Below are 25,346 nucleotides of genomic sequence, written 5' to 3'. Positions count from 1 at the left end.
ACTGCTTCATTTTTCAAAGATTCATTTTCATCTTGTGTTATGAGTGTTTTCCTGCATGTATGTGTGCACGTGCACCACATGTGAGCCTGGTGACCCTTTGCACCAGAAGAGGGCAAGAGGTCCCTTGCAACTAGAGCTGGTGCTGGGATCTAAACCCAGGTCTTGTGCAAGACTAAAGAGTCCTCTTAACCATTAAGCTATCTCTCCAGCCTCACCTCTGCTTTTCTGACTGTTCTTCTGAAAAGCTAATAAATAGGTAAAGAAAAGCAAACTGGAACCAAAATCCAGAAATTCATAGCCCAGATGTGGCTTCTGCTGTGGTTTACAACACCATAGCCTAGTGGGAAAGGCAAAGAAACCTTGGCTTTCTACTTAGTCCACAGTTTTTGTTGGTTTTGGACAGGAGACTGGTTCTGTTGGTTGATTGTATTTGAAAACACGTTTACTAAATACAACTATTGTGTGAGTTCAAAGGAGAGTGTACACTTAGGTTAGGTTGCTTATGGAAGCTTTAATGGGGGTGGGGGGAAGGGTCATTTTTTTTCCACCAAAAGCTAAACTCCACAAACCACTCCCACTGCCAATATGTGTCCTGCACAAAACAGATGGCTTTTCTGGCTCAGATGTGGAACACTAGCTTCTGGTGGAGGCCTCTTAGGAACTCCTGGTCTACCTGCTTTGGTGGCCACTCCTCAGTCTGAAGCACTCCTAGTGAGTAGAAACACCACCTGCCTGAGAATCCATTCCCCTCATCCTCGACTTTTCTTCCCAAGTGCAGCCTGGGTCTGATGCTTACTGAGGTGTAAGTAGGAGTCTTGCCACTTTGGCCCACTTGGTAAGAACTGGGTATAGTGATGAGAGTGAGAGGTTATGCTATTTGAAGATACTGTACCCTCTTCCTGGGAGTTCAGAGATTCCCCAGCGGAATTTTCTCTTAGGCAAACTCAGGATCTCCCTGCGCGGCTCTCTCTGGAGAGTTGGCCGCCTCAGCTGCCCGCTCCCTCCTCTGAGCTAGCAGTTTCTGGATGGAGCCTGGAACACGGAGCAATAGACCGTCGGGGGGCGGGCCAGCCTATAAGGGGCTGTCTTCCCCGCAGTGACGTCCCAGGAGGCGGAGGGGCAACCAACTAACAGGCTCGGCGCCCTCCCGGACTCCTCCCAGTGCGGGGTCTGTGGGTTCTTGGGAGATGCGGCTGCCTTGGTGGCAGTTGCCTGAACGCAGCTGCCTGTTTGCCCACTTCTCTGCCTTAGTCCCAGAGTGTTGGGACGCACTGGAGTTCAGCAATGCAGCCGGGACCAGCGCTGCAGGCCGTGTTGCTGGCGGTGCTACTGGCAGAACCGCGGGGTTCGAAGGGTCGCCTGCTGAGCGGTGAGTATGCGTCCCTGGAGGGAGGTCTGATGCTCAAGTGCCTGGGATTGATGCGCCCAATACACCCCAGCTGTTGAGGACTGTCTTTAAGGCCACTGCACCCCTTCTCTGGCCCTTCGCATAGTGAAGGGACAGCGATCCCCATATCCACCCAGGACCCAATCTGCCCTTTTGAGTTCTCTGCTTCCAGAGAACAAATGTGCAAACACCAGTTCCAGTTCCTGGGGCCGCCCTGGGTATCCTGCAATGCTGAAGTCCGTTCTTGCCCAGGGTTTACCAAAGGGTGAGTGGGAGGATGTAGCCTGGGTGGGGCAGTGGGCAAATTTGCTCCAGTGAGTGCCCCTCTGCCTAAATCCTTCTGCACTGCCTTGCAGTGCAGTCCCTGGATCCTTCTAGTGGAGGCAGTGGATTCTGGATCTGTGGGACAGTGGGAAGCCTACCTGCACTCTGGCTCTCCTCTGAGGGGAGGGTGGCCGGCCTGGATGGGAGCACTTGGAGATTGGGAAAGCAGCCTAGTTAGAACCTGACCAGCCATGCCAGGCTCCAAGAATGACTCTGCTTCCTTCCTTGTGTGTTACTGCAGCCTTGGACTTGGACCCCAAAGGAGGTACATTACTCTGACTTTTACCACTCACTCTGCATGTCTAGGGGAGAATATCTATATCTTTTAATCAGGTCCCTTTTGGCCAAAGAGGGACGGGGAAAATGGGGATCTCCACTGTATCCCAGCTAGTTGGTCTGATTTAAGGAATCTAATTTTGGTTTCAGGTCGGGGAGGTGAAGGGGGGGAGGAGGTGCTCGGCTCAGTAGAGGGACAGTGAGGGTTAAGGATGCATGGTTCCTCAATTGGTGGTGATGGGAGACCTCTTGCCTGCCCTTCCCCTTCCTGCAAAAGAGAAAAGAAAGACACTTCCTGAAGGCAGGGGAACCAGATGGGTCCTGGGCTGTCTTCCAGCTCTGGTGCTCTCTGGCACTCACTAGCATACAGGGGATGTGTGCAGCCATACAGGAAACTCTATCAAGGTGTTAAGCTTTCTCTTGGCTGTCTATCCTGGAACGGTGGGATTACTGGTAAAGGCAACTTCAGTTTCTGTTGTGCACTATAGTGACCAGGTTGGGAGAGGCCAGGGCCCCTGTGCCTTCCTCTGATGCAGCCTTCTCCTTTTCTCTGGACACCTCCCTGGTCCTCAGAAGCAAGCCCAGCCTCTCTGAGACCATTAATCTAGCAGCAACAGCTTCTTCTAAGGGAAGACATACAGGACACTCCCAGCTCCTTGGTCATGAGAATTTATCTAAGTGTGGAGTTTTGGGGAAGAAATTTGTATATTGCTTGTTCACAGTTAGGAATGCCTGTGGTCTTTTGGCCTGCATGCTGGACAATTATTAGAAATAATGAACATTGTCTGGCTCCCTGCAGAGCTGAAATACATACTGGGGAAGTTACAACACTCCAAAAAGTCTGGCAAGAGACTCAAAATCTAAAATCAGTTATGCCTTACTCCGTGGCAGCAATTCCTACCCAAAGCCTACAGTTTGGCTCTTTTATTGCAAGGGACTAGTCTCCTTGTTGAAACTTAGCTTCTGTTTTGTACACTTAAAACCAGAGTCAAGCTCCTGTGGGTTGGGAACTGGCATTTCTGTACTCTGGATGCCTAGTACATCAGGCTGAACAAAGGGCTGACTGGGCTAGGTTTCAGCTGCAGCAAGACTTCAACCATCCAGACACAAGCTAAGGCAGCCTGTGATGGTGAACTGTTTGCTACTTTCTGCTCAATGTAATCGCATCCATTTTCCTGAAACTGTCTTCAGTCCCTCAGGTGTCAATAAAATGAGACATGGGCTCCCTGAGCACCCCGAGCCTGTCAGAGTGCGGGGAATCATCGAAACAATTCAGCGATTCTTGTATGACTTTATAATCATATCTGGATCCTGACTCTGACAGTGCTGCTGATAGCTGTATGACAAATCAATTTCTCTGAGCTTCAGTTTTCTCATGCATGAAGTGGGGCATAAATGGTCTTGACATTAGAAGACTGTTTCGAGGGTTAAAGGAAAAATCTTTACTTAAAAAAAAAAAACAAAAAACAAACAAACAAACAAAAAAAAACCTTTACCATAGCTAATGGGACATGGGGAAAGTTCAGTAAACTCTAGCTATTGTCTGTAGGTCAGCGATCTGAATATCAGTAGCAGAAAAACCCATGGATGCTCTTAGCTTCTGCTCACACCAAAGACTGAGCAAGTTAGTCCCACTGCATAGACAGGGAACTTCAAGATAGAGGAATCCATGGCTGACTTCAGAATGTTCCTCTGTACTGAAGGAATCAATTAATAGCAACAGTTATTCTAAGCCCCCCATAATTCCCTGGGACTTCCTAAGGGTATAACTGTCTTATTTGTATGCATTAAGTAAAGCTATAAATATTTACCTATTCTCTTTAAAATACAGAACCATCTTCAGCAATCTGCACTGCAACAAAAACATGGATTCCCCTACATAATACAGGCATCAGAGTTTAAAATCACTGTTACTTTGTGCTGTAAAGAGTACTAATTTTCTCTAGAAAGGCTGAGTGATAACAATCCACAGATGAACCATCAGAATTCCTGCCCAAAGACAACTTCATTCGGATGTTTCTAAACACATATGCTCTGGTATACATTCTTGGGGCACTGTAACAGGTTGCCTTCTTTTTTCTCTAGGGCAGCTGGTCTGCCGGGGAGGGACTCGGAGGCCTTGCTATAAAGTCATTTACTTCCATGATGCTTTTCAAAGACTGAACTTTGAGGAAGCCAAAGAAGCCTGCAGGAGGGATGGGGGCCAGCTAGTCAGTATCGAAACAGAAGATGAGCAGAGACTGATAGAGAAGTTCATTGAAAACCTCTTGGCCTCCGATGGTGATTTCTGGATTGGCCTCAGGAGGCTGGAGGAGAAGCAGAGCAACAACACAGCCTGCCAGGACCTTTATGCTTGGACAGATGGGAGCACATCACAATTTCGGTAAGTGTGTGGGTCTCACAGAGCTGCTTCCTTTGACATAGCTCAGAAAGGAGGTGAGCAGTACCCACAGTGTCAGATTCATGAGAAGGTGTGGCAGAACCAACAGAACAGCTAGTGATCAGAGTAGTATGGCAAAGATGGAGAACTCAGCCTTCACTTGGGCCCAAAGTGCCCTGTTCAGGAGGGTGAAGCCCAGAAGCACTTTTTCAATAGTGTGCCATGTTTGTCATCTGTGGCTCTGGACTCTGGCCCTTGGAGCTAAGACTGTGGCAAGAAACTGAAGGTACATAAAGCTGGGGCCAAGGTGGGACTTCAGATCACAGGGAATCATGATAAGGGAAGGAATTCAAAACCAATATCTTGCTCTATGGACTGACCAAGGGTAGAGACTTGAAGAAAACTACCGTTTGTAGGAAACTCCTAAACTCACAGCGTCATGATATGGTGAGCACACACATCCCACCATGCACCATGATGCCTTCATCATCTCTTGCTAAAAAACACAGGGACATGACATGGACAAACATTTCAAAAATATCAAGAAGATAAACATGGGAAAGGGAGAACAATATACCAAAGAGTTAATCTTCATATGATACAGAGTTGTTCAGTCAATTTAAATACATAGGTGATAAAAATACAAAGGCCTCAAAGACAAAAAGGCAAAAGACCTAGGCAGAGAGCTCACAATGAAGGAAACTAAATTTGCTAGACAATTTTATGGAAAACAGTGTATTACTTTCACTCAAAAGTATAGAGATTAAAAGGTAGTTTATCTGGGCTGGAGAGACACCTCAGTAGTTAGGAGCACTGGCTGCTCCTGCTGCAGACCCAGGTTTAGCTCCCAGCACCCACATGGCAGCTCACAACTGTTTATAACTCCAGTTCCAGCGGGAGTTTACTCCCTCTTCTGGACTATGCAGGCACTTTATGCACATGGTGCACAGACATGCAGGCAGTCAAAACACTGGTACATATCAAATCAATAAATAATATATTGTTAAATGGTAGCTTAAGAGAGTTTATCTGTTACATCATCCCTGCTCTTACTCTCCACCAATTACACTTAAGATCTGCTCTTCATATAAGTTGTGGAAGAAACTCCTCTGAGATTCTTACAGCCTTCTCTTCCTGGAAGAAATTTTGAAAGAGAAGGTTCAGAGTAGGGAGTTTATTTCTCATCACTGAAGATGATCTTAGAGCCTCAGCTGACTCTTGCTGACATCCCACCTTACTATCTCATAACATACCCTACCTTTCTGCTGGTCTCAATGGCTGACTAAGTAGCATAACCAGACCATCATCTCTGAAGTGCAAAGGTCAACTTGCATTTCTCAGCCCGAAGTCAATATGCTTTCCCATTAACTTTCAAAAGTAGGACGTGAACATGAAGATATTCCCAAGTACATAACCTGGAAGGCTCTTCCTACCAACACCATACAACAGCAAACCACCTCCTCCTAACAGAGTAAATAACATCCTGCCTAGATACTCACATCTCTTCTTGTCTGCTGATTTCCGAACATAGAGATCCCAAGTGTCATGTGGTAACCATGACTTGTGGCTTGATTAGACTCTTGCTATGTCTCCTATTAGAAGTGTTCCTCTCTGAGAACTAAGTTCCTACAAACTCCCAGATCACAGCATTGCAGAAATGAGCAGTACAAACACAAGTGAAGACAATATCCAGTGGAGGAGCTGCTGCTCTTAACACTTGACTCCAGACCCATATATTCTATTTTTAGAGATACAGGGTTATGGAACTTGTTAAAGTATACACTGCTACTTGGAGAATGACGTCCCTCCCCAAAGTTCAATTACCTTGAGGTGTATTTTCAACAAGTTCTTCCATGAGTTGAGCTAGCAGCTGTGGGATGGAGTCATATGTAATCTGACAAGGAATTCCCATGATCAGGGGCCTAGTCTTGTACCTTCTTTGCTACAAAGTAGGCCTTTTGCCTGATGAGACTGTATTTGGATCTTATTTTGACAGATAAAATACTAGTTACACCTTTGGATAGTGAATTTGAGTAAAACCCTAAGGCAAAAAAAAAAAAAAAAAAAATGCTCAGACCATATCTTTTCCTACCAAAATGACCCTTGTAGGGTCCAATGTAGCTAGTTTGCCACCAAATATCATGTTGATCTCCTTAATTACCAGTGCCCATTCTCATCCTCTCCACCCTCTGGTGGTTTCAATGGCTGATGTACTGGGATTGCAAGACCCTCTCTGGAGTCATTTGAACTTCTCAGGCTAGAGTTGGCATCAGTCTTAATACTGGTCTCTATTGCAGGAAGGCTGGATATTTGTTGGTATTCACAAACAGATCAGTCTTGCCTTGTGCAATACAAAGTGTTGAGCCCATGCAGTGCCTCCGTAGTAATTATTTATCTATTGAGCTACTGTGGTTGTGGCTGAGACCAGCCAGTTGCCATCATTTGGCTCATAATCTTCCTGGTTGTTTGGTGCCAGTTCTGTAGAAGATACTCTCTGCTGAGCTTATCAAATGGCAAAAGTTTCCCAGACTTCATGCTCACTTGTTTATCTCTGTTCACTTCATTCTATCATGTCATTGTCTCCAGTCTTCATCCTTTGTCTTCTATATTCTTACTAGTTGGCTTTGTATCTTCCTTTCCCCCAAGTTCCATATGTTTAACCTCCAGGAACTTCTACTTCCATATAAAGTGGCTAATGAGGTACATTATCTAAAGCTCTAGCCAGTGGGAGGCTGTTCCCTTACCACTGGCTTGCAAAACTATCTCTTACAGTGGCAGTAAAACTTGTAATCATTTCAGATTTTTTGACTTCACTTAGAATCAAGACTAAGCTGACTGTATCAGCTAGTCCCAAGGGATTCTTTTATGCATGCACAGGGGTGTGAGCCCAGGAAGAAGTTCTGGTACAATTGTGAAAAATGTCTGAGCCTAGACCTTCCTTAAAGTCCCTTTCCCCTCCTGCTCAAAACTGACCATCTGTCATATAGGCCACAGTAGTACTCTCAAGTGAGAAATATGAACCCAAAGAGACCTGCCAAGTGCTATGCTTCCTTTAAATTATAGTATGATATAGTGGTGTGTTATTTCATTTGAAAGGGCTGTTCTGGCATCCTCCAGATCACTAGACATCTGTACATTCCAATGAAGTGATAGGTCCTGAATACTCCTTGAATTTTTCTCCAACCTTCTGTATTACATGAGTCTTACTAAGGTCTCCAATATACCATCCTTTTTTTTTCTCCTTGCTCATCTGGTGCAATTAACACAGTGGTCAGCAGTATAATGAGCCAATATTATTTTCTTCATGATTAATAGGAAATCCAGGTATTATAGCTGGATGAGGAAAAAAATCAAAAGGCAAAACCATAAGGGTATACTGTCGTCAACTCCCAGTGACTATAAACTCTTCCAGGATCTTGTGAATGTGTTCACAAGAACTGCATACTTCTCTAGCAAAGATATCACATATACAACAGCAGCCACAGTTGGGGTTCTACAGGGTTGAGTGTGTGCTCCTCTTGTAGAATCCTTTAGGATCTGCCTGGGTTTCACAGGAATCAGACAAGTGAACTAAACAGAGAAATGATGGGAGATGCCACTCTGCATTATCAGGTCTTTAAGGTACCTCTGCTTCCTGCCATCTACCTCTAGATAAGATGCTGTGGTGAGGAGAATGCAGTCTCAGATGTTTATGCTTGGAGTTATATGCTATGATAGCCTAAGGAGCCAAAACGGAGCTATACCAACTACTACATAGATCTATTCAGAGGCCCTGGGTTCCATCTCCAAGCAACCCCTGAAAATGGTATAGTTGTAGCATATAATGTGATCCTTCCTATTCCAGATGTAGAAGCTAGAAAATCAGGTTCATGTTTGGCCTCAGCTGGCTCAAGGTCCACATAGAAGGACTACACTAGACCTTGTCTCACAACAGAGCCTGTGTGTGTATGAGAGAGAGAGAGAGAGAGAGAGAGAGAGAGAGAGAGAGAGAGAGAAAGAAAGAGAGAGAGAGAGGGAGGGAGGGAGGGAGGGAGGGAGGGAGATATGGGCCAAGACTACTGGTTAGACCCCATTGTGGACTTGTGAGCTGACTGATTAAATACTTTGTCCCAATGTGCTCCCACTCTTATGTGTGGCTTTGATGACATCAATGTTCATTTATACCCTATATTAAACAATTCTATCAATATTTAGGCATACCCCTTCTCAAGTGTATGGTTATTTGGTTAAATAGCCAAAGGTCCTCCTGGAGAAAGAACAGAGGAAGTTCTTATCATAGACAACTGTCACAGCTCTGCAGGGTTTTCTTCCTAGGCATCTGGCCTCTCCCTTTATCTGTGAATTATAAGTCTGAAAACTGGTTCAAGTCCAAAAATATTATTACAGTAATCAATCACTATATCTCTCTTTGTATCCCTCCCTCCCTTTCTCTCTCTTCCTCCCTCCCTCCCTCCCTGACTTCCTCCCTCTCTCCCTCCCTCTCTGAGAAGAAGTAACATAAACCATAAAGCTATGGGGAGGGCCAGTTGTATTGGAGTTAACTAATGACGCACAAAGCCTAGTCTCTACCAAGACCCCTGCCCCCAGATGTTCAGACATCATATCCAGATTTTTATCATAAATTCATCTGTTGTTCAGGAAACTCTTTCAGTGTGGCAGATGAAACAAAGGACCTTCCTTCAGGCAGACTGCAACACAGGACTAAAGCAGAGTCATGTTGTGGTGCTACCAGAAGACATGTCTCTTAGCCAACTCTCCTGAAGAAAGGCTTGAGAAGACATGGGCAGAGCAGCGGTGTCTAGATAGATAGTCTGAGAGTCGGAGCTAGATCCTAGCCCCAGACAGAAGCAGATTAGGTACTCAATTGAGCCCAGCCCTCAATTGACAGATGGGGTAAGTGCTTGCAAACTTCTACTCAGTGGGCTCCTGGTTCCCACATATACAACAAGGTGGCAGCACCACTCAGTTCTAGCAACTACTGGGTGGTAAAGCTAAATCGACTATGAACTTTTTCAAGGAGCTAAAAGAGGCAAAAGGAAAATAACACATAGTGGAGGCAAAGGGGCTTAGTTCCTTGATCCTATGCAAAACTAATAAAACCAAGATGGCCTCCTGTCCCCTTCCCCAACCCCTCTCCTACTTTGGCAGCCTCTATATTTTGGGATATCTCTTTCAATTTCTTCCATCTTCTCATTCATCATCTGGGGCTGATGTGGCAGAGGCAGTTATTGGAAAGTAGCAAGATGGAATTAGGGCAAGCTTTGAGAGAGAGAGAGAGATGCCATGTCTCTCCTCAGTATATATGATCTCTGAAAAGATAGAAACAACGCCCAACTAGCACAAAACCAAAAAGAAGGTAAGCACTAAGATCTTCCAGACTAGATCTGTGCTAGCTGCTATTTCTCATAATTATTTTACAGACATAATATATTCCTCCCTGCAAAGAGGTTGTGGCAAATGTCAGATGATTGACTGTGACAGCCACACTGGATCAACAGCGTGTGTCTACTTGTTGGCAGTGCTTCAATTCCCCCTTCTCTCTGTATCATGTTCTGGAGCAGAATCTGACACTTAGGGTTCAATGAAACCTCATGGGGGGGAAGGGATGTAAGTCTTAAGGTGTGTTTTTTCAGTTGTCTCCATTGTCCATCCTTTTCCTTCAGGAACTGGTATGTGGATGAACCTTCTTGTGGCAGCGAGGTCTGCGTGGTGATGTACCATCAGCCATCAGCACCACCCGGCATCGGGGGCTCATACATGTTCCAGTGGAATGATGATCGATGCAACATGAAGAACAATTTCATTTGCAAATATGCTGATGGTAACAAAACTTTTCCCCAGTTATATGGCTAAATTCCCAACTTCTTCCCCCATTTAAAAAAACAGCTGCTGGTACCAAGGACTTATTCTTTGCTCACAGAGAAAGCTTTTTGCAAACTCCAGCAACATTAACTTTGAGAATTCTTGTAAATGGAAATAAGATGACACTTCCTCACTGAGAAATAGTTCTGGCAAAGGAGAGACTATCAGATGCAAAGAAAGGGTTGATAAAGGCCTCTGTTGTGAACAGGCACAAACTCACTCATTCCATGTGTGGTTGGCTGTGGGAGCCTGGAATACACTGATGGCTACTTCTGCAAGTCCCGTAGCAGCCACATGAGATTATTTCCTGAAATTTACAGGAAAAAAAAAACTAATGACCAGAAAAGGCAAGCGACAAAGTGCCCCAACTTCACTGACAGTCTTAGACAGCAAGCACTTTGATGAAGAAGTTTAAAAGTCCCCAGCCACCCACCACCTTTATATCTGCCTTGCAAATTTAACTTGCATTTGCTTCCAGATCTGCAAAGATCTGGAACTGGCAACAAGCCCGCAGTCTCACTTTGCTGAGTTCCTAGACTCCTTTATTAAAACTGACTGAAGTTTCTCACTTCCCTGAAGCCAACTGCTTGGCCCCAGTTTTACAGCCCTTCCCAACAGATACAACTTGTTAGTTGTATCTATTATAATTTGGAACAAAGTACTACTGCCATTTTTAGCTGTTTGGTGATCGTTATACTTTGGTGACAATTTTGAGCTGAAAGATGTTTTTCCTCACCCATTCTAGCCTCCGATGAACTCTTCTCCAGGCCCTGTCTTTCCCCTGCCATACACAGTTGCCTTAGGTAGAGAGAGGCTGCAGAGACATGGACTGGTTTAGCAGGCCACCTCTCAGAGCAGTGAAAGAAAGCACTTACATAATTTCCATTTCCAAAAAGCCACCTCACTCCTCCATCTTTCCAATACCTCTCTATTTATCCTAGTGTGATGTGATGTGACGTACCTTTTGTCTAATCAGCCCCATCTGCAGAATGTTCGTTGCAATGAGTCATTAGTCCCATTCAAGGCCTCTGGTTTCTGGTACCATCATCACTAGGCCCTCTCAGTTTTCCTAACGAGAGATTTGAGATTTACTCTAATATCCTTTTATTTTTTTTTAACTTGGTACATTTTTAAAAGACATAAATGACCTATCAATTTTATTATTGCCTGAATTAGTTTGACTGAGTTCTTACATGAAAAAAATATAGCATATCCTACAGGTTTAATAAAGAGAGTGTAATAAAAGGCTATTTGCAAAGATGTAGGAGATGTAGGCCAAGAGCATATGATAAAGTATCTATGGATTATCTACAATGGTAAGCTGTACCACCCCTAAGGAACCTAAAGGAACAAATCAAAGGAATCATTTTAGCAGAACTTAGAGAAAGGACCCTCCCAACAGAAGCAGAAACCACAGAATACAGCTGCTGAAAAACCATACTGACAGGGAAATGAACAAGAGGAATGAATGCCATGACCTCTGTCAGCATCTACCTTCTGACCCCCCTGTCTTTGCTTCCCATTGGCTAAGACAAGTAAGATACCAAAGGACAGGGATGCCCCAGTAAAATAGTCCATGGAGATTAGCCTCCTAGAACATGTAGATGAGACCTTATAGAGGGAGATAGGCACATGGAGAACTAACTGGCCTTTATGACGCCACACCCCCACAAAATAAATTCATTCAGCTTACCATGCAGAGAAAAAGTCCTCATGATAAGATTCTTGCCTCATTTTTCAACCTCACCTCTTAGCACTCTCAACTCTTCTCCTACTTTCTCTCCTAACAATTAAATGCAACAGGTCACTCTGGATTACCTCCTAGTCCAAAAGGATGGTGATGACAGTGATGATAATGATGTTCTGTAAGTGACATAATTGTGTCAGTTGCTAGAATGTGAATAAGGTCTGTGGAATAAATAACAGTATCTTATTAGTGTTGATCCCCAGGTTGGGATCATTATACCATGTTTATATAAGATAATGCAGTCTATTTTTAAGATCAAAGCCACTAGGAGTAAAGGGTACCATGTCATGTCAGCAACTTACTCTCCAAATAAACCTATATATATGGGCATGTATGTATATATGTGTTTAAAGATACAAATAATATTTAAGTAGGTGATGGCAAAATGATTATGAGAGGTATGTTCAGATTCTTTGTATGGTCTTGTGAAATTTTTATAAATCTAAAATTATTTCAAAACAACTATTTTAAAACCTGTTGGAAGCCTCCAAGAAGCAGACTGCCTCACATAGAGTGTTTATATGCCTACTTACTTGTTTGACCCATTAACTTCATGATTGTCATGAAGTCCAGAAGCATACATTTCCAGCCACTTAATGAACTAAGGATAAATTCTGCAGTTCCCACAGGATGGCACACTACCCACTAATATTATGACACACTGGTAAGAAACTGTGTGAGTAAGTGACCATGTCTAAAACTAGATTTGAGAATGTGATCATATACAAGAAAGAAGAAGAAAAGAGGAGGAGGAGGATGACGATTAAGCATTACTTCCCTTTCTGAATGAAATATCTAATATCTGGGCCTGATAACTATGATCTCTAAAACCATCAGGATCCTATGAATCCCAGGCATCTGATTAGCATAAGAGACTCCTGCTAGTGCCAGATCAGCCAACAGCAAAAACATTTGTCATGTGTTGTCTGTGTGACTTAGAAGCTCTTAGAAATGCTATAATTCTCTCAAGGTTAATCACTACTCTCTGCCTTGAAACTGGGCAATCCCTCAACCACTTCCACTTCCTAAAGACCAAGTGTTTGTTGCTCTCTGAAATGTCCTCAGTAGGAACTGATAACAGACCTGGGACCACTTTAAGACAATGCAGCCAAGAACTGCAGTGGGGGAGTGGGGATCAATGCTGAAGCTCCTTGCTGATAAGGTGGAGGTTGTATACAACACACAGGAGCTCAATATACTCTTTTTGTGTGCATTTGGAAAGCCTAACATTAAAGTTCTTAAATAATTTTTAAAAACACTGAAGTAAAGCTGAAGGAAGGCTAGTATTCATGGGCAAGTAACTCTTTGACTTAGGCAACTTACCTCTGGTATCTGATAACAATAATTAATAAGGTGACAATAAAAAGTTTATTGGAATTAGATGCCACACTCAGGTGATTTTATTCAGATGAAGGAAAATTTAAATATTGCTTTTGTTTTTATTTCTTTCTGCTACAGAGAAACCAAGTGCAACAACTTCAATAAGGCCTGGAGGTAAGTCTGTCATGAGATTTGGGTTAATTTGGGCCATTTCACAGTCCCCTTCACAGATTTATAACCATGACTGTAGAGCAGATTATGCAGCAGGAAGTCAACTGGCAATTTGGGCAGATATCTGTTAAATTGTGGCAACTAGTTCATCATTCTCATTCTCTGTCCACTGTTATCTATGTTGGTCAAAACTGGAGAGTAATAGTTTGAAAATTCCATTTTTGATACATATTATTATTATTGTCAATATAAAGGAAGAAATTTAATCTAATGAAATAAGAAATGAACCCAACTGATTTATTTGTGGTCCTAGCAGAGCCATTGTATCTCTCCCTATGTCTTTTATATTGCTTGCTGGCTGTTTTGGTGCCTGATCATGGCAAAAGTTTAACCAAAAATATGAAGACATGTCTGGGGAGATGGCTCAGTGGGTAAGGTGCTCACTGTGCAAGCATGAAGACCGGAGTTAGAACTCCAGAATCCATATCTAAAAGCTTGGCACTGTGATACGCACCTCTGATCCCATCACTGGAAAGGCAGACACAGGGTTTACCTGTCAAGCTACCTGAATCTGCAACTCCATGTTCAGAGAGACAATGTCTCAAAACATAAGGTGGAAAACAGCAGTACAAGATACCTGGTGTCAACCTCTACCTTATAAACATACACACAAAACACACAGATACACATTCACACAGAAAGACAAACACACAATGAAAAAAAAATCCTAGTGCAACAAATTCAAACTTTACTATGTTTGGCATTGGTCAAATCACTACTTTTTTTTTTTTTTCATACCACTCTACGTGTGGCAGGACCTCAGGGCATGCCTGGACTATAACACATTTCTTCAAGTTCTCAAGCTCATATGTATCTCTCTCAGGTGAAGCAACTGAGCCAGCAACACCAGTACTTCCAGAAGAAACACAGAAAGAAGACACCAAAGAAACATTTAAAGAAAGCAGAGGTACCTGGGAAAAAAATACATAATGAGACTCCTTTGACTTGAAATTACCTATGGTTACCCTTCCTACTTTCTTCTTCACACAGCTCTTTAAAAAGTGAGATTACACAAAGATCTGTGACATTGCAAAGACTATATTAAATGCTAGGTTTCATCAATGAAATAGGCAATGGGTGCTCTCCTAAGACTACTGAGGACAAGAAGACTAGACAAGAAGTGGAAGATCCCCCGTCTCAGTAAAGGCAAGACTTGGGAATTTTCCTAACCATGGGATGTGGAATAGGACAAGGACTGAGAGAAGGAATGTAGAAAAATAAGACTGAAATAACCCAAACCATACTACATACAATCTGGGATCAATACTGATCTGTGAACCAAACTCAGGAAATGGGGAGGATAAACATCTAAAAGGCTGCATCATAAAAGGTAAAATAAAGTTGGGATGATAAACTAGAGTGCCAATGAGCTTTTGATCTCACTCTTACCCTGAGTTTCAGAGGGAAATCTGGGGTTTTGTCACTGGGCAACTTAACTTTAAGAAAAAAAAAATTCTCTGTGCTTCAGTTTAATCCTTTAGTATTTTTCATGCCTAGATGACAGCATGATCAGCTTCATAAAGTAAAATATAATGTTTTCCTAAAATTCAGTTCTGACACTGGGGGTCTATGCAGATTCCTCCTACTGTCCACACTCTCACATCAGAATGACATCAATCACAAGTCTCACAGTCCTCAGACCACCTGCACTGATGTCCAATGGGCTACACATTCAGCAGTGCCCACCAGCCCTGTCAGGTTCTGTAATTCACTAGAACTCACAGAATTTAGAAATACAGTGTCTGTACATCTTATACAGGATCCAAGTTGAGAATAACCAAATAAAGGCACAGCCAGGGAAAGGTCTGGAAGGATTTCAGATAGAATCTTCTGTGTTATCTCCCAGCGGAATCAGGACTATGAACCTCTTTGTTACGATTTCACTAGAAAATGTCTTCTGCATGCTCATGTATTTAATATTTGGTCCCCAGGTGGTAGTGCTATATGGAAGATTCTGGAAACTTTAGGGTGTGGGTTCTAGCTGGAGAAAGTGGGTCACAGGAAGCATGCCTTTGAAGCTTATACGTGGTGCCTGGTATGTTCCTTTTTCTCTGTGTCCTGTTCACCATGATGTACACAGCCGCCTCCTCCTCTGCATTTGCATACCTGCCTGATTTCATGGAGCTAGTCATGAAACCCTGAGCTGAAATCATCATTCCTCTTTTAAGTCTTTCTTTTGGATAATTTGCTCACAGCTTCACAAAAGTAAACAAAATACTTCTCCTATCACATTGATGTGTTACCCACCCAGGAAGCACCATTAGGCTTTGGTGTCCAGAGGTTGTTGGGTTTTATTGGCTAAGCAGGATAGAGGTGGTGTCATTTTCAGGAAAGACAAAGATCACATAGACTCTCAGAACTTCCTAATACATCTGACTAAGACCAAGTGGCTTTAGCTAGGTCCCTGACTGCCATGAAGAGCACTTAGGGGTCTTCTTTTCTGAACACTGTAGTCTGGGAGACAGAACTAGACGTTGTTCCCTTCAGGCGCTGTGATGATGATCAGTAGCTTGAATTACTGGGGACAGAAGATTCAAGCTCCTGAGCATTCAGAGCCTATTACCCCCACCCCCACTTTCTCTCACAGCCCCGGAAGGGAACAACATCTTTTCCCTGCAAATGACAGGGACTTATGGCTTGATGTTTTTCACTAACTCTTCCCACTCCAATCTTGGGAAGTTCTGTGGTTGTCCTTGAAGGCAATGATATCCGCACTGCCCCCACCAAGCCTGTTTTTACTAAGAATTACATGGAAAAGGAGGGTCGCTTTACTCTGAAAAAAAAAAATATCAAACATAACTTTCCAATATTTGCAAAACTCCAAAATTTAAACTTGTCTACAGTATCACTTAGATTAATAGATCATATAGAAAATGTTCCTTTGTTGAAACTAGGGTCTCTGCTAACTGGGTAACTGCATCAGTTTATCTGTTTCCTAGATGTGCTGCTTGGAATTCTCTAATGATTATGCTTTTTAAAGCATGGTTTGAAAGGAAACGTATGGAGGCAGCAGGGGTTGGGGGGTCACCAAGGATAATATATTTTTTTTTTCTTTTTCAGAGGCTGCTTTGAATCTTGCCTACATCCTAATCCCCAGCATTCCCCTTTTCCTCTTACTTGTGGTCACTTCAGCTGCATGTTGGGTTTGGATCTGTAGAAGAAGGCAAGTAGAACCTTCATCAGGAAAACCTCTGCTCCCTCTGCACTCTTTGAGATTTGGAGGCTACACAGTTAACAACATTAAAAGCCACAAGAACTCCAAGTAGAACTAAGAGTAAACTCTGGCTAACTCGGGACTCTGGGTCCACACCAAACTAGTAGCATTCAGCTGAGTATTTGTGATAAGTTGTGATTAAGTTAGTGGTCCTATGCACTTTCTTTTCTCTGTGTGTGGAAGATTTTTAAGGAACGTGGAAGGTAAAACAGTGTTATTCATTTCCTGTGCACCCATGTATCACCCAGCAAAGTGCTCTCCTAAACATAGGTCCTCATGCCAAAAATGTTTGTTGAGTAAGGAATGACTAATGAACCACATGAAAACTGTGTGTTCTGAGCATTCTGGGAAGCTTCTGATACAAAGCCAGTTCACTCAGAATGAATCAGCCAAATTCTTTTTAATTGACTGTTCTTTTGATTTCAAAAGTATATTGTTGCAAAGCAGCTAAGCAAGGTAGCATAGGCAGTCCCAGTATGTAATCTGGATCATGTGCTCATGTATTTTAGGCACATGCAACTGTCCTCAGTTCACCCATCATCATGGTATACATACAAGAGAGCTAGCATTCTCACCTTTACAGAATGAAAATCAAGGTCCAACTTAAGTTTGACTCACTTTGATGAGCAATTTGAAATAAATCTGTAAAAGTCCAATGCAGAACCTATTTCATTTAATAACCCCCTTAAAGGATTATTATGGTACTAAAGCAATGAATACACACATAACAAGCATATAACAAACACTCAAAAGTATTAGCCATTACTACAATCATTTTTGTTGGTAATTCTCTTGAATTTAAAATAGAATTCAGTTTAAAAAACTACAGATACATTTTTTTCCAATGGCTTACACTGCAGTTGGTTCTTAAATGTACTTATCACTTTGCTAGGATTGGGGAATTGCAGCTCTCTTCCAAAACCATTTTCATTCTCTCCTCTTCTATTCTCTCTCTCTCTCTCTCTCTCTCTCTCCTAATCTCCCTCCCTCTTCTTCCCTCCCTCTATCTCTATGTCTCTGTATTTCTTTCCTCTTTTCTTCTTTCCTTCCTTCCTTTCTTCATGTTTTAAACAGTCCTTGGGATCAACCCAGGACTTTCCACATGCCAGACAAGTAACATTTAGCTATATCCCTAGTCTCTTAAACAATATTTTTAAGTGTGGCAAACAAAATGCATTGGTAGAAAAAGGAAACAATTATACCATTACATAGTTTAGCAAAAATATTTCCCCAAATGAATTGTTTCTTTATTAATGACTCTTAATGGTAGGTATAATTATAATTTTGAAGTACAGGTGAGCATAAAATATTTCAAAGCAACTATAATAACTGATATGATATGGAAACATGATTTCTTTTGGTGATAGGGTCAATGGTATTATTACTCCTACTCTTGTCTTTGCTTTTAATGGTAGGATAAAAACAAATTAGAAATAGGTAATTTTACTTAGAGATGTATTTTTTTATTTAGTTTTTAGTATCTCCTATTGCTTTCTGGTCCCATATTCTCAAGGGAGTCCTGGAACTCAAGCTAGTGATGGTGAATGACAGATGTAAGAGCACTATGACCATAACACTTTCCTGAGCTGTCTCCTACCTGTCCCACAAAACCTTTAGGTACAGGTAGTTGAGAGGTAGAGCTAGTTTACTTCCTGAGGTTACTTCCTCCACTTCAATAGGAACAGTGATATATAGTCTCAGTGCCCTGGGCTCAAATACTCAGCCTGGTTCTCTTCTTCTAGAAAACAAGAGCAGCCAGATCCTACTACAAAGGAGCAACACACCATTTGGCCCACTCCTCACCAAGAAAACAGCCCCAACTTGGATGTTTACAATGTCATCAGAAAACAAAGTGAAGCTGATTTAGCTGAGCCCCGGCCAGACCTGAAAAACATCTCATTTCGGGTGTGTTCTAGTGAAGCCACTCCTGATGATGTATCTTGTGACTATGACAACATGGCTGTGAACCCTTCAGAAAGTGGGTTTGTGACTCTGGCAAGTATGGAGAGTGGATTTGTGACCAATGATATTTATGAGTTCTCCCCCAACAGAATGGGGAGGAGCAAGGAGAGTGGATGGGTGGAAAATGAAATATATTACTAAGACATATGAAAAAACTGGCCAAAAAAAAATGAGAAAAGAAAAGCAAAAGCCTCTTATTTCTCACAAGGAAAATGTTCAGAAAGTGTATGAAGATGCTCATATCAGTTCTTAGGGTGAGCACAGAATCTCCACAAGTTCTTACTGGGTCCCCAAGTTCTGGCTGTATCCCTTATCCCAGAGACTCACCCAGCTCAGCCTTGTGAGAAGGCACCTTACCTAGGGGCTGCCACATAGCAGACCATCAATAATGGTTAACCAGTGGGTTACAACTGGTGTTCAAGGACTGATGCTTCCAATAGTCAGGACAAAGGTGTGACCAAGGAGCTTGAAAGCCTGCCTCTAGGTTCTATTCTCCTTGCTCTCTACAGCAGCACATGCAATCACAAAAAGACGGAATCTTCTCAAAGCCTATGTATGGAAGCCCCAGGCTGGCCTGCACATCAGTGATTCACATATCTGCCCCCACCCCAAATAAAATCCAATAAAAAGCAGGAAACAGAATGTTAGTCAGTGTGTGTCTACAGCCCTTCCTCTGTATGTGGCCTCAGGGGACCTTTATTTTTATTTTTTTTTTCCATTCTCCTAACATCTAAACTTGGAAAAACCCAACTTGGAAATACTTTAGAAAGTAAAAACGAAGTCTGTGTTTGCTTTAGGGCTCCTTGTTCTCCTGGCTTAGATAGCATGTGTTGTTCTGGGGATGGGTGGCTGCAGTATTGGGACAGACTGTGCAGGCAGAAAGACTGGTGAGAGAATTAGACGTACTAAGGACTAGAAGGGGGAGGCCTTTCACTATCAGAGAAGGCAGTCACAGGCATCAGAAGGGAGAAAACTGGAATAGACCCTACCACGTTCGATGCAAACTGAAAACAGTGGTGTCACTTTGGGGCTTTCCATATTGAGTGTACACATAAATACCTATATATTCTCCACTGAAGTGAGCCAGGGCTTCATGACATCAGATGACTCCAGGACAGACACAGGAAAAAAATATGAGTTACCTGAGTAATGAAAAGTAAAATAATGGCTACCCAGACATAAGTAGAATTAACAAGTCTATTGTTCTTAGGAACAGTGGTGGCCTGCACACACTAGCCTATTACATATTTATGAATACAAGAAAGGAGCTTAAGGGCAGCAAACACAGAGTCATGATAAAGATATGAGGATATTTGTTGCCCTGGTTGATCAGTACATATCATACATGTATGCTGATAAGCCATACTACTGTGAAAATTTTTGTATTTAAAGACATTGGGAATGAGAGTGGTCATTTGGGAAACTTTATACCACCACTAAGCAAGAATGATTAGAAATCAGCAGATTACAGAATTAAACTTACAATGGCCCACCTTTGGTAACATGTGAGATAATTTGAGTATCAAAATCATTAACAGTAAAATCAACAGGAGTATTGATTTTAAAACAGAAAAACAAAGGTGTATGCTGATACAAAATAAATTGATTAAAACTATGATGAGGGGTGGAATATTTACATGATTTCAAGTGCCTCACCCACAAAAATGATCATTAATTACACAAGTGGCACAACAGGCAAACACCACCTCAGTCAGTTGATCAATGAGAATACTCTTAATACTGAAGTGTACTGAGATTAGAGACCCATTTTGTAGTTCAGTGAGAGGAATATGGCATCACATCTGTGCCATTTCAGTCAAAACGTACAAGTTGAACATAAGGAAGCCTTAAACAAAAACAGGTAAAGAGACAATCTACAAAATGACTGGACTGCAGATTTGATGATAATGAAAGTGAAAGCAAGATGGGGGTAGCTGCAGCTAGAGGGCAGTAAAAGAGAGGATAGCCAAAGGCACTACTTGACTCTGAAAGGATCCCTTTTATCCTGTAAAGGAAAATGCGGAAACAAACGTGGATAAAGTCTGAGGATTAAACGGTAATAGTGTGTTAGTACTAATTTCCTGACTTTTACATTGCATGGAGGACATGTCCTTCGGGTAGTGGGAATGTCTTTGTAGAAAACACATTCAAGTTATGATGGACCATCAGGTTGACAACTTTCTCTCAAGTGATTTGGGGATGGAGGAATGCTCCTTCCACTGTACTTGCTCTCTCTTCTCTCATTAGAATCATTTAAGGAAAATGATTTACAAACGTCAGCACTATAATGATTGGTTTCAATACTTACACGATGTCACCCATGCATCTGAGCTCAGCACACATGCTGTGGCTGACAGTTAAACAAACGAATTTCTGACAGAGCCATCATCAGAACCCAGCCCCAGGTTCTGGCCCATTTCACAGACCTTTGACTTGCCCTTATGGCAGCAGGGAGCTGTGATGAACCACCTTAAGCTGCTCTGCAAAAGCCAATCCAGAGACTCCTTTCCTCCAAGTTCCTCATCTTCCCTCTTTGGAAATTCAAATAAGTTGTGTGACTTAGAAGAAATAAACATTAAGGTGTCTTTCAACTCTATAATTATTTCATTTCAAAATGGCATTTTTTCCTAATTCCAAAATGGCAGCCTTCTTAACTAGCAATAAGAACATGCATAAAGGCAGAGACAGATACAAATAGGCGGTTATGGGGAATTGCACCCTATTCTGTAGAGATCTTTGTTTCTTTCTGTCGAAGACCAGTAATTGCTAAATAATCTTACGTTATCATTGAGTCCTGAGTTTGAACAACAGAAAAGGTAATCACAATGAGATATCAGATCAAGGGCATTAAGAAAAACAAGCTTCCCAAAATATACTCAGGACAGTTATAAAGTTTCCTAGAAAAGTATAATTATTAGATGTATAAAAACAGCCTGAATAGATACTTGAACATTTTCTAGCACTTACAAATTCTGATCAGAAAAAAATTAATCTACCTTAAGGAGTTAAAGTTAGGGCTGTGCTGCTAATCTCTGTCCTCACAAGTCCAAATAGAATTTATAACTCCTTGACAGTAGTAGTAGGAAATGTGCAACACACTAAGGACTTTGCCAGAAAACAGAGGGACGCTTTACTTTTTTATACCACTAGGTGGCAGTATTAAGATGCCATAGAAATTTCGCCCAATTCTGTCTTCAGTTTGTGTCAAATTCCTACACCTACAGTAAGAAGGGAATTGGATAAGGATAGAGGGGGAGCTAACACAGTAAAAAAAAAGATCTTGCTAAGATTGTGGGCTCTGCAATTACGTATCTAGGCGCCCAGTCTTCCTTCTGCCACTTACTGGCTATGACACCTTAATAAACTGCTTTATTATTGAAGCCTCTGTTTGTCCATCTCTAAAATGAGGATAATAGGGTCCGAGGATTATTCAGCTTATAAAATACTTGCCATACAACCATGATGGCATGATTTCTGATCACAAGCACCCACATAAAAAGCAGGGCCTACAAATGTTCCCTATCATGGGGAAACAAAAACGGTGATCCCAAGGGCTCACTGGCCAGCCAGACTTGCTGAACCAGCTCCAGGCTCAGCCAGAGACTTTGATTCAAAATACAAGGTGGAGACCAATAGAAGAACACATTCAACTTCAAGCTCTGGCTTCTATACAAGTACACGGGAACACACACACACACACACACACACACACACACACACACACACACACACACAGAGCGTACCTGTTATATCTTAAGGGTTGATTTGTGTATCGCTCTTAAGTTTTTCATATACTGAGAGTTCTAACCCTTTTAAGAAATCCCTTTTAACCAGGGAGGCGGGCATGAAGTCCCACTCCTAACTAAGGAGATGTTGGCACTTGATAGCTGCTTCGAGGGGCAAATTCAGTTCTCTTTAACAATGTGACTCCTAGCAGATTACCCACTCTTCGGAGCAGGCTCCACACCCAAGAATATTTGAGCATTTCACATTGAACCCAACAGGTTTGGGAGTGGGTGGGTAATAAATAAGATGAGAATATATCCAGGAGGAGTTGGGGGAGACAAATATAATCAAAATACATCATATGAAATTCTCAAAAAAGTAGTAAACATTTTTAAAACATAGTTAATAATTTCCTAAATACATAAAAGAAATTTCTTTTAAAAGGCATGGAAGGTCTTAGTTAAGAGGGTAGTCACTAAGATAGTACTCTAATTCCAATGACTAGCATCCTCACAAAAAGGAACATTTGGAACTGACTGTGTACGTGGGAAGAACGTGATGAGAAGATGAAGGCAGAACAAAGTGATGCTTCTACAAGCCAAGGAATAGCAAAGATTGCCAGCAAACCACCAGAAACCAGGTGAGAGTTGTCCACAAGTGTGTTTTTTGCAACCATCAGAAGGAACCAAACCTGCCATTTCTGTGATCTGAACTTTTAAACTCCAAAGTTGTGAGGGAAAAAAAATAGATTTCTTTCGCTCAATCCATGCAAGATGTGATATTTGCTTCTGGCAGACTAAGCCACTAATATAGCACATGATAAAAGCTCATTAAACAATAGCCAATATCAGGCCTGTACACCTTTTCTCTATTTGTACAAAACAATACAGATTTTTCTTGACCGTCATAAACATTTTACTCTACCTACACCACATATCTCCTTGCTGCATCAACCTAACCTTAACCCCCAAGGCAATGCCTAAGAAGAGTAATAGTTTGTGCTGAAATAGGCACTACTACAAATTACCCCAAATCCTCCTTCCTTTGGAGAGAGAGGCCCAACCCTGTTGCTTAGGCTGCCGTGCTGTCAGCAGCCATGTCAGAGCCTGCTCTGCGTGCATGATACAGACAGAACATGAGGCAAAGTTACCTCCCAGGGTGGCCTCACCTAGCTTGATGCCACAAATTGTCTCCAAGACAGACACCACCACCCTTGGCTTAGAGAAGAGGAAGAGAAAGGGAGAAAACACAAGAACATATTAGCCCCTGGTTAAAAATTTAGCTAAATGAAATCATTAGTGTGTTGTCCTTGTTTAAGTTTTTACTTGGATGAATTTAGCAAAAAAAAAAAAAAAAAAAAAAAAAAAAAAAAAAAAAAGGAAGGAAGGAAGGAAGGAAGGAAGGAAAGAAAAAGACATCTCAAAACAACTGGGAAAAGAACATAGAATGACAATCTGACAATCTGTGCTTCTGTTAGAAGTGATAGTGGGGTAATGTTTCAGTTTTTGCTATTTGCTTTGCTTTGCTTTAAATAAAAGGTCTTACTGGTTAGAGACATATTATAGGGGCTGGTGAGATGGTAAATGTGCTTGCTGCATAAGCCTTACACCCTAGAAGGCGGAAGGAAAGAACCAACTCCATCAAGTTGTCTTTTGGCCTCTGTGTGTGTCATGGTATGTGGGCCTATATACCCACATCACTTGTACACACACACACACACACACACACAGGATTACTAGTATTTACTTACTTTTTAAGTTTTAAACATTCTAAAGACCTATATGGTAAAATGAGTCAACTTCTGACATTTCTTTTCAAACATGCTAGCAAGAACAATGCAAAGAGCAATGAAACAAGACTAGAAGACTGGTGACAAATTCACTAAACAACAGACACATGGAGGTCCACGGCACTAATCTCTCAGCTTTAGGTACTTAAAAGTTTCTATTAGAGAGAGCGAGTGTATGTACATTGTAGAAGTAGAAACGGGGTGGGGGGAAGAGCTCTTACAGGGGGAGCAGTGAGCAAGAGAGGAGAATAGAACATGTATGACATGACAACATAAGGGGAGACTGTGAGAGAAGAAAGGGACAACAAGACAGGGAGAAGAGAAGAGAGGGCAGTAGGGGAGGAAACAGAACAAAAGTATAAAGAAATGCATGTATGAAAATGCTATAGTGAGACATTTTTCTATTTATTTTAAAAAGTTTCCACTGCGAGTCCCTGCCTGCCGGATCTTTGACCCCCGTCACTGGGCCCCTGCTAGAGGTGAGTCTGGGACCAGTTCGGGTTGAATCCCCCCTACACCCTTCCCTGGGAACTCCCTGCATTGGCTCCGAATCTTGCTTCCCCCCCCCCCCCTTCCCCGTGTCCTGTCCCCAGCGAGAGTGCTCCTGGTGCTCTGATATACACCCACTCCCACCCCACAAAGAGCCTGCCCAACCCCCCCCCCCCCCGCCATGTGCCCACTGTCCCACCGTTCTTGTTGAGCACAGGAACAATCCTGCCACCTTCAGGGAACTTCCTGGAGCTGCCCTGAGCACACAAGACCTACCTAAATCCCTGCCTGCCTGATCTCTGACCCCCTACCCTGGGCCAGAGATCCGCCTATCTCTGCAGCAGGACCATCCTGAGTCCCTGCCTGCTGGATCTTTGACCGCCCCCCCCCCCTTCTCCGGCCTCTGCTTGAGCCTGATCTTTAACCCCCATCACTGGGCCCCTGCCTGAGGAGAGACCTCCTAGAGAGCTTGAACCACTCAGAGCTTCTGACCCAAATTCCCAAATATTGTCTATAAATGTTTCTTTTCATTTAAATGGACTTGGTTATATAAAATAAATAAAAATAATATCTTCATAAAAATGATAGAGGCCTTCAAAGACGATGTGAGAAAATCCCTTAAAGAAATGGAAGAAAAAA

At 42.3% G+C, this 25,346-nt stretch overlaps 1 protein-coding gene across 1 annotated transcript; it reads left to right on the top strand.

The window, feature by feature from the left end:
* Nucleotides 1-1,095: 1,095 nt before the first annotated feature.
* Nucleotides 1,096-19,345, top strand: Layn (layilin). Its single transcript, XM_051197454.1, has 8 exons — nt 1,096-1,369; nt 1,953-1,976; nt 4,073-4,370; nt 10,031-10,188; nt 13,435-13,470; nt 14,351-14,434; nt 16,588-16,694; nt 18,494-19,345. The coding sequence occupies exons 1-8, from the start codon at nt 1,285-1,287 to the stop codon at nt 18,842-18,844; spliced, it is 1,143 nt and encodes a 380-aa protein (XP_051053411.1). The 5' UTR covers nt 1,096-1,284; the 3' UTR covers nt 18,845-19,345.
* Nucleotides 19,346-25,346: the final 6,001 nt, after the last annotated feature.

This window comes from Phodopus roborovskii, unplaced genomic scaffold (genome assembly GCF_943737965.1).
Source record: "Phodopus roborovskii unplaced genomic scaffold, PHOROB, whole genome shotgun sequence".
Classification (NCBI taxonomy): domain Eukaryota; kingdom Metazoa; phylum Chordata; class Mammalia; order Rodentia; family Cricetidae; genus Phodopus; species Phodopus roborovskii.
This window is presented reverse-complemented; position numbering and strand designations above follow the sequence as displayed.